The 10,259-nt window shown below is 41.4% G+C and overlaps 1 protein-coding gene across 1 annotated transcript; it reads right to left on the bottom strand.

Moving 5' to 3' along the window:
- Positions 1-1,125: 1,125 nt before the first annotated feature.
- Positions 1,126-8,647, bottom strand: LOC311110720 (very long chain fatty acid elongase 6-like). Its single transcript, XM_084153280.1, has 4 exons — positions 8,120-8,647; positions 4,191-4,322; positions 3,320-3,471; positions 1,126-3,061 (listed from the first exon to the last, which is right to left on the bottom strand). The coding sequence occupies exons 1-4, from the start codon at positions 8,215-8,217 to the stop codon at positions 2,625-2,627; spliced, it is 819 nt and encodes a 272-aa protein (XP_084009406.1). The 5' UTR covers positions 8,218-8,647; the 3' UTR covers positions 1,126-2,624.
- Positions 8,648-10,259: the final 1,612 nt, after the last annotated feature.

The following is a 10,259-nucleotide window of genomic DNA, read 5'->3' as shown; positions in this document are numbered from 1 at the left end:
TACGAGGGCATGTTTGGCAGCATGTGTGAAGGAGGCTTTGTTGCGAAATAGGAAGCCGATTCTAGATGTAACTTTGGATTGGAGATGCTTAATGTGAGTCTGGAAGGAGAGTTTACAGTCTAACCAGACACCTAGGTATTAGGGGGGCATGGGCAAGTTGCAGTGGAGGGTGCAGAGCTGGTGGCCGGGGTAGTGGTAGCCAGGTGGAAAGCATGGCCAGCCGTAGCAAAATGCTTGTTGAAATTCTCAATTATTGTAGATTTATCGGTGGTGATAGTGTTTCCTAGCCTCAGTGCAGTGGGCAGCTGGGAGGAGGTGCTCTTATTCTCCATGGACTTTAGTGTCCCAAAACTTTTTGGAGTTAGTGCTACAGGATGCACATTTCTGTTTGAAAAATCTAGCCTTTGCTTTCCTAACTGCTTGTGTATATTGGTTCCTAACTTCCCTGAAAAGTTGCATATCGCGGGGGCTATTCGATGCTAATGCAGTACGCCACAGGATGTTTTTGTGCTGGTCAAGGGCAGTCAAGTCTGAGGAGAACCAGGGGCTATATCTGTTCTTAGTTCTGAATTTTTTGAATGTGGCATGCTTATTTAAGATTGAGAGGAAAGCACTTTTAAAGAACAACCAGGCATCCTCTACTGACGGAATGAGATTGATATCCATCCAGGATACCTTGGCCAGGTCAATTAGGAAGGCCTGCTCGCTAAAGTGTTTTAGGGAGCGTTTGACCACGGACCCGTTACGGACGCAGGCAATAAGGCAGTGATCGCTGAGATCCTGGTTGAAGACAGTGGAGGTTTATTTAGAGGGTAAGTTAGTCAGGATGATATCTATGAGGGTGCCCATGTTTACGGATTTAGGGTTGTACCTGGTAAATTCCTTGATAATTTCTGTGAGATTGAGGGCATCTAGTTTGGATTGTAGGATGGCCGGGGTGTTAAGCATATCCCAGTTTAGGTCACCAAGCAGTACACATATGGTGTCCAGGGCACAGCTTGATGTGAGGCCTGAGGCAGTTGCCTCTTCTGCCTAATGGTAAGTCTGCCACTGACTGCTCCTACTCCCTTTGGCAACTACTTGCTTGTGTACCAGGGTTATAACAAATAATCAAATGAAAAGATTCCAAAACAAGACAGCTTTATTTATAATACATTTCAAACATTACAAGATTGCAAACATTACAACACATAGTACGTCATGACACTTAAGTTCAGGATCACAGTAGAATTTATAGGCTGGAATCCATTTGCTCAATATTGGCAAGACCTACAGATGAGAAATTGGACCATCATCTTGACATAGGGTGACTCAGCATCATTTGGCACATTAACGTAATACATTTAGCTGCACATTTGAAAAAAATCAAAATGTAAACATAGCATTCAAATTCCACTAGCAATTAGTGGTAGAAAGAAAATGGTATTGAACTCTGAGCAAGGTAAAAGTATTTCAGTAACAACCCCCCCCCCCCCCCCGTTACAGGTACAACATCTTGAGTTTGCTTTTTAAGGGACTAACCTGTAAACATGCATAATCCCTTGAAGCTGTAAATTAAGTTAAATAATATGCTTGAATAAATACAGAACTGAATTAACAGCAAGACAAATAAATGTAGTCATGTCAACATACCAAATCAGTGTCCAGCTACTTAAAAGCACAAAACATTCCCTTTCTAAAACAGGTCTTAACATGTCTTTTATTTTATGAGGTAGAGGGAGACAAAATACCTGACACTCACAACAGAACATACCTTTTAGTTAGGAATTCCACTCAATACACAGCATTCTCACCAGAAAGTGACAAAGTGAAACCAAAAACCACTCTGATGTATCCGAAAAAAGCAACATGGTATCTCACATCCTAAGAGCACAAAAACAAATAACTATGCATCATATCTGGTGCAAAGAATTAACAATTGTTGAGTGAGACCAAAGTTTTCTGGCACCATTCCAGCTGCAATCATATGAATAAAACATGTATATTATATGAGCACCACAAATAGCTGCTTTCAGGGGGATTCCCTCGAGGCAGAGCACAACTACACCTCCGTTCAAATAAGTGACCAAATACTGTATCTCACAGGGTACATTTTGGGAACCAGTTCAGAAATACAGAAGGCCTACACCCAAGAGACTGTTACAGTGAGATATGCTGGTGTAGGCTAATCCAAGGTAATTAATTAGAAATTCCAAATATTGGGGTTGGGCATGGGCATACCAGCTATACGCCCTCTTATTTGGTCCATTGACAAGTTGAGAAGAGCACCATGGAACTAAAATGAAAACCAGTCACACCGGTTGGAACAGAAACTCTCAGGGGGTGCCATTACATGTGCCTGTTGGAATGCACAGATTGGAACTTCTGATACAAAGAGCAAAAAAATCATGAAAGGTTAAAAACCGATGAGGCAACATCTTCATGAAAAAAATCCTGTAAACTGTAAACACTTCAGACTGTAGTGTGGCAGTCACTCAACAGGTTCAGAAAAAGAGAGCAAACAGTTCACTGCTGGTAAACTAATGGCATAGGGTGTAGAGAATGGACAGACTTATTGCTGACATCATTGCAAAAAGCCTAAAATGGCCCTGTCAGGGCAATGCAGCAATCCCTCCCCCCACAACTTAGTCGGTCTTGGAGCTCTTGCCAGTGTTACCACCTTTGCCTTTCAGGTAGGTCTGATAGAAGAAAGAGGAGAAGAGGACCAGGTAGCTGAGGTACATGAGGGAACTCCACACAATGTTGTTCAGGTAGGAGTGGCAGTCCCCCTCCTGCATCCAGCGGTAGACCAGCCAACTGACCGTCAGCCCCATGGCCATCTGGGCGATCTGGAAGGTGGTGATGACCACGGCAAAGGGGCGTGGCACCCGGTAGCCGGTAGCCCGCACTGCGTAGTAGCTGTACATGAGTGCATGAACAGAGTAGTTCATGGTCATGAACCAGCCGCCTCCAGCCACCTGGTCCTTGTAGGAGTACCAGGAGTAGAGCAGCACAGTGACGTGGTGGTACCAGTGCAGGAAGATCAACCGCTGCTTACGGAGCACGATGAATGCCGTGTCACCTGTGGAGACCATGGAGAGGACATACTTCAGGACCGGCAAAGTCATGGTCCCAGTCATGGTCCCAGTCATGGTCCCAGTCATGGTCCCAGTCATGCAGACAAACATTTACTGCATATCTTCAATCAACGTCAAAGCATGGTTTACGCACAAGAGAGACCAAGTAATATGGTTTGCCATAAATGAATTAGACTCATGGTAGGAGTGGACAAAATGCCAAGTTCAGACAGATGACTGCTAGTTCCAATCCCGGTTCTTACCCAGTTCCGGGGCTTTGCTCAGGACAAATGCATAAGCCCAGAACTTGCTCACAGGCCCATTGTAGAAGCTCTGGTCACATATAGACTGTCTGAAACCACTGGTGGAGAGGATATACAGCATGTACCATCCTGTTCGAATTGCTCCAACGATACTGCAATTAAGAGAGAAAGAGTTAAGCATTGCACTAGAGGGCAAGTGACAAAATAATCTAATCCAAGTGACATTAGCATTGCATCACAGCCTTGCACACAAGAGTATTTCACAGGGATGGTTTGTTGAGACATCACATTTTAGAAGGTTTTGTTTAAGGAACTCTGACCCACATTGACCACCATCCCATTAGCCAGAAAGTTAAACTCAAATATAACACCTGGCTGACACAGAGGGCATAGCTCGTGAGAATAGGCAGCCCTCCAACAATCAGGCTTAACCTCAGTTTGTGACATCAGTACACCGGTCACATTACTTTGAATGGAGAATTACTGAGAGCTGACATGTGCTAGAGTGTAAACCTAACCTTCTTTTAAAAAATGAAAGCCCCAGAGACATGATTACTGTAGGCGAACAGACCACTGCAAATTGAACCCAACTAATCCCCAAAATAAATTGTATTAAAAAATAAATATTTTCCTACCTTGATTACATTGAGACAATCATGTCTCTTTATTTGTGGGAATACTTGGAAACAGATTTCCTAAATTAAACCAATTTTTTGCTGAATTCCTGGTGATTTGACAGGCTTTTTATATAAAAAATTTTTTATTGTGGGACGGTTTTGGCCCACCAGCCACCTGTTGCGGACCCCTGTTGTACATCTTCCATTCATTCAAAAGTCAGAGGCAAATGTGGGTGTTCTGTGCTTTAACTCACCTGAAGATGGCCAGGCTGAGTGACCACAGAACCAGTGGCCTGCGTAGATTAAGTTGAGGCCTCTCCTTCATGAGATGTTGGCCTCCAAAGACCAGAGCTGCATACAGGCCACAGTACACAAAGGCCTTGCTCCTGATGAGAGAAAAAAACAAATCAACCATGTCTGTCAGTTTCCTTAGATTGTGCTCATGACGGGCAAGGTTACTCAGCTGCAAAGGTATTTCAGTGATTGAGCACAACCTAAGTCTTTGCTGAAGTGACATTGTCGCATACCTTTACCATAAATAATTCTGTATTTAACATGACACACCCAGCTTGCTATGGTGATAAGTGAAATGTAGGCCTATTGACTAAAGCAATCTTGCCTGACGACTCAAACTGAAGTCTTCCGCTGCTCTGTTCGCTACATACTTGTCTGAGACTGCCATTGTTTAAGTCATTTGTTGTGACGTCAAAATGAGGGGTTTGTACAAAACAAAGTCATCAGCAATTGGATCATCTAATCAATCGGAGTATCAAATGCAATGACGAATTTTCCAAACGCCAATTCACCCATGCGTGTTATAGCTCTGGCCCAACCCATCGGCTTCGGGGACCAATCAGGTCAGAATGTTTGCAGATCCATACTCATCGCAGAGAAGAAACTGTGGGAGTGGGATCATTATGCCGATTATGTTGCAACAGAAACTTACTCCAAATGGAAAACGCAAATGAGAGTTTATATTGGACAAATTTAGGTAGGTCCCTCTCCATTTCATTTGCTTCCGTAATAAATACACTCCAGGCAAAAAGCAAACAGCCCTATAGCCACTTTAGTTTATATTCATAGCTGCAGGAAGTAGGGGTGCTGAAGCACACCCTGTAAAATCAGAATAAAATAATAATATTTTCACAAAAGTAGTGCACTTGGCCTTTACTAGTATTAGCGGACGATAGATGTCTGTAGCACAGGCAACAACAAAAAATATCAGCATCTCCACTTTGGCAAAAGAGGTAGCTGTATAATTAAGAACAGTATCTTGCAGGATTCAGTGGTTGGAATTGTATGAGTTGTTGCCCTGTCCCTTTCTCTGTGATGGATCCAGAAAGAACAAAACGGTTATGGGCAAAGACAAAACAGCCACATCAAATTGAATATTTTTCTTGATCAAATGTCATGGAAAACCACTTTTTGTGCAGTACTAATTTACCATCCTTACAAACAACTTAAACGTAAATGTACATAGGCTTGTACCTGTGGACTTTCAATCACCATGATGAAAAACAATGTACAATACTACCCCAACCCAAACTACTTCCCGTGGCTATGTTGATAGTAGCTTGCTTGAAAAGAAGGTAAGTAAAATTTTTGTTTAAGAAACCATTACAATCTTTCTCTCTGCAGTCTAGCTGACTTTATTTTTACTTTTCTACTAGAAAACCTGAGTAAACCACTACTAGATGTGGAAATTCTAATTTCAAATGTCAAGGCAAGAAAATAATGTGGCTGCTATATGAATAATGTGTTAAAGTACAGGTAACTGCCAAAATAAAGGATAATATGGTGTTGGGCCACCACAAGGCGCCAGAACAGCTTCAATACGCCTTGGCATAGATTCTGTCTGTAACTCTATTGAAGGGATGCGACACCATTCTTCCACGAGAAATTCCATAATTTGGTGTTGTTGTAAAACGCAGTCTCAGGCACAGATTTAGAGTCGCCCATAAGTGTTCAGTTGGGTTGAGATCTGGTGACTTAAACCCCCTACACGCCTTTGAGACCCCTCTTTCAAATTCACAGATCTCTTCTTCTAGCCATGGTAGCCATTTTTATACATGACCTAAGAATGATGGGATGTTAATCGTTTAATTCACTCAGGTCTCAGATAAGACGTAACATAGTAAACGTATATCCAGGACACTGAAATTAGTATGACATGTTACTTTTGGTATGTTACATAAGACAGAAGGTTACTTAAGACAAAAACAAAAGGAGGGTAGTCGCGGTGGATGTATAACATGAACATCTAGCAACCCAAAGGTTGCGTGTTCAAATCTCAGACAACTTTAGCATTTTAGTTAATTAGCAACTACACTGAACAAAATATAAACGCAACATGTAAAGTGTTGGTCCCATGTTTCATGAGCCGAAATGAATCCCAGAAATTTTCCATACGCACAAAAATCTTATTTCGCTCAAATTTTGTGCACATCCCTGTTAGTGAGCATTTCTCCTTTGCCAAGATAATCGATCCACCTGACAGGTGTGGCATATCAAGTAGCTGATTAAACAGCATGATCATTACACAGGTACACCTTGTGCTGGGGACAAATGGCCACTAACATCTGCAGTTTTGTCACAACACAATGCCACAGACATCTCAAGTTGAGGGGGCGTGCAGTTGGCATGCTGACTGCAGGAATATCCACCAGAGCTGTTGCCAGATAATTTTATGTTAATTTCTCTACCATAAGCTGCCTCTAAATTGTTTTAGAGAATTTGGTAGTACGTCCAACCCGGCAGACCACGTGTAACCGCGCCAGCCCAGGACCCCCACATCCAGCTTCTTCATCTGCGGGATCATCTGAGACCAGCCTCCTGGACAGCTGATGAAACTGAGGAGTATTTCTGTCTGTAATAAAGCCCTTTTGTGGGGAAAAACTCATTCTGATTGGCGGCAGGTAGCGTTAGGCCAGTAACCGAAAGGTTGCTGGATCGAATCCCCGAGCTGACAAGGTTAAAAACATATCTGTTGTTCTGCCCTTGAACAAGGCAGTTAACCCACTGTTCCCCTGGCGCCGATGACGTGGATGTCGATTAAGGCAGCCCCCCTCACCTCTCTGATTCAGAGGGGTTGGGTTAAATGTGGAAGACACATTTTAGTTGAATGCATTCAGTTGTACAACTGAGTAGGTATCCCCCTTTCCATGGCTGCGCCCTTGCCCAGTCATGTGAAATCCATAGATTAGCCTAATGAATTTATTGATTTCCTTATATGAACTGTAACTCAGTAAAATCGTTAATTGTTGCGTTTATATTTTTGTTAAATGTATGTATGATTATTTAACAGGTACTGTAGATGTGAGCGAAAATAGCTGTAAGTAGCAGTAGAAGTATTGTTATTCATTAGTTCACGCAAATTAGGGTAGGGATGGTAGGGGGGAGGGAAAAGTATAGAGAATATTTAAATAAAGGAGATTAGAAATTATGCAAACAATTAAATTGATAGAACCTACAATATTGGCTGCACCCCTGCCCAGTCATGTGATATCCATAGATTAGGGCCTAATGAGTTTATTTAAATTGATTGATTTCCTTATATGAACTGTAACTCTGTAAAATCGTTAATTGTTGCATTTATATTTTAGTTCAGTATACTTAACATGTTAACTAACCCTTCCCTTAACCCTTTTAGCTAACCCTTCACCTAGCACTTTAACCTAGTTCCTAACCCATAGTCTAGCTAACATTAGTCAGCTAAATAACATTAGCCACCTAGCTAACATTAGCAACAACAAATCGGAATACCTAACGTATCCAAATTGTAATTCGGCACATATCATACAAAATGGATGGACATCCAAATTAATACATGCCATACGAAACTTAACAAAACGTTAAAAAATTGAGTGTCTCGGGCTTACTTACAGAATAATACGAAATACTACGAGACCAAGTTGGTGTGGAAGAGACCGCTTTCAATATACTTTGTTTCCCTCATTTACTCAAGTGTTTCCTTTATTTTGGCCGTTACCTGTAAATCGTATAATATGTGTCTTAGGCTGTCTCTAACTGTGTTGTCTAATTGTCATGACAGACGTGACACTGCAGTTTATGAAGTGATGAAGGGCTACACCTGACCAGGCTGTCCTGTTCGACCACAAGAGCAAGGTGAATTCATAATCATTTTGAAAACCAAACCATGTGATAACATAGCCTACTCACTCACCAGTTTTCCTGCATCCATTCGATAGCGACTCGCTCGTCGAATTGCTGTTCGAAACCATATTCGGAAAGTGGTACTTCATGATATTCAGTCTCATTCATTTTCGATCTTGCGCTCTCTCTAAAAGCTTTAACAGAACTAGGCTATGTAGAATTTATTATCTGGGATATAAATCCCCAGTAGATGCCTACCTAATGTTTGCTAGATTGAGCCTAAGTACACGCGTACAATCGTCTTGCTCACACCTCATTCCAATTACGCACAAATATAACCTTGTTATATACGGTCGTGCCCTGCCCTGCCCTCTCTCGTCTCACTGTCGGAGGATAGGCTACTTTGGGAATTTTGGTTTCGACCGAGGTCATAATAAAATGATTAACATAAGGAAAACTCACAGAACCAACACGTCTCAATAGCCTATAATTTAGTATTCAGGTAACTTTGTAAATTACACATAATTGCTTTGAATCTGCGAAAATGCTGCCTTGGACATAATTTTGCTAGATTGCTAGGATAGATCTGAATCTGTACAAAAGCTTTGACACAACAGGGCAAAACATAACCTGGCAACCCCGCAGCATTGACGTCATAAATAGAGATGACAGTTGGTTATTGCGTCAACGGGCAAGTTAGGCGCATAAAATAGCTCCAGAATGTTCCATTTCCAGCTAGTCAGCTATAGTAGTTTGCGTTGTAATGTTTACTCCTTGTATTTGAAAATTAGGCTATATTTTAAATCAAAATGGCACAGCACGCCCACAAGGAAAGGTGCAACATAAAGATTGTATTTGTGGCCTTTATTTTCTTATTTTCTATCTCATTATGCCCGTTTATGCAAAGCCAACTCCTACAAATGTTTTGGCTTCATCTTCAGCTGGAGCACAGTACTTTGATCTACCCTGTTCAGAACAACCCAGATGTTACAACCCTGAAACCAACCAATTTTTTTAACACATTTTTTGGGACAATTTGAGAGTTTACTGGTGAACGATGAGACAGGAATCGCAAAGTTAGCCTAGACGTAGCGTTAACAGAGTGAAGTCAGAGAGGCAAATGCCTGAGCTTGAGTTGTGGCAACATTCAAAGTTTTTGATTTCCCACAGATGGTAGACCAGGTAATGTGGACCAGTTGACTGACTAAAGGATATCCCAGACCCTACACAAATGCTAAAGACCCCCAGGGGCTTGTGAAGGCCCTAATTTATGTTCTACAGACTTTCAAGACTTTCAAGAAGCAAACAACATCACATGGTGAATTGCCCTTTATTCCTTTCCTACTATTTGCCCATTTCAATTAACATTTAAATGAAAACTATGTGTAAATATGTGAACGTGTGAATTTCACATTTGTGAATTGTGAAATCCATTGTGAAAGGTTTTATATTTTGTTCTGATGCAGGTGATGATGACATCTTCAAACTGTGGGGAAAAGCTCAGAGTTTCAATGAAATCAATCCCAGAGTCAACATATTGACAGACCCCACTTACTCCGAGCCACTTGTGAAAGTTAACTTGATTTTGGGCCTCCTTTTCTAGGGCTTTATCGTGATAGGTAGGTACATAACATTTGACTGTCTTTTTACTGTATGGAAATGTATTGTTCTGCTTCATCAGTTGATATTGATGTCAATATAATATAGAATGTTCTGCTCTGTATGTTAACATGAGCAACAGCTGGGGTATGTTGCAGCTACAATGTTATCATGTTTGGTCTGTGCATTGTCTGGCACTGAAGTCTGTATTTTACACCAGTGTTTATCTATGACTTTGTTCGAGTCTCCAAGGAGGCCAGAAGGAGATCTGATGCTCTAGCTGAAGAGAAAACAACAACCCCCTGTTGAACCACAGTCAACTTTATCCAAATATACACTATGATACCTTACTCTGTGTGGCGTTAACTTGCTTGAATATGTGATCCCTGGCTAAGTTAAGTGTAAGCTATACTGACTGCAGGGTCTCACGTTCTGTTGTAACAATGACCCCCTTTAGATCAGGAGAGCATCGCTTCATTGATTCGTTTGAAAAATACATAATCCACAGCTGATGATTTGGAGGCGAATTTCCCCAAGTTTACATTATTTATTTTGTTGACGTCACACAATGTGTTGTTTGTGAGATGCAATAACAGTAGTAAAAAAAAAAA

The sequence above is a fragment of the Coregonus lavaretus genome, assembly GCF_964263955.1.
Source record: "Coregonus lavaretus genome assembly, chromosome: 36".
Taxonomy (NCBI): Eukaryota; Metazoa; Chordata; class Actinopteri; order Salmoniformes; family Salmonidae; genus Coregonus; species Coregonus lavaretus.
The sequence above is the reverse complement of the archived record's forward strand: the minus strand, read 5'-3'. Positions and strand labels throughout refer to the sequence as shown.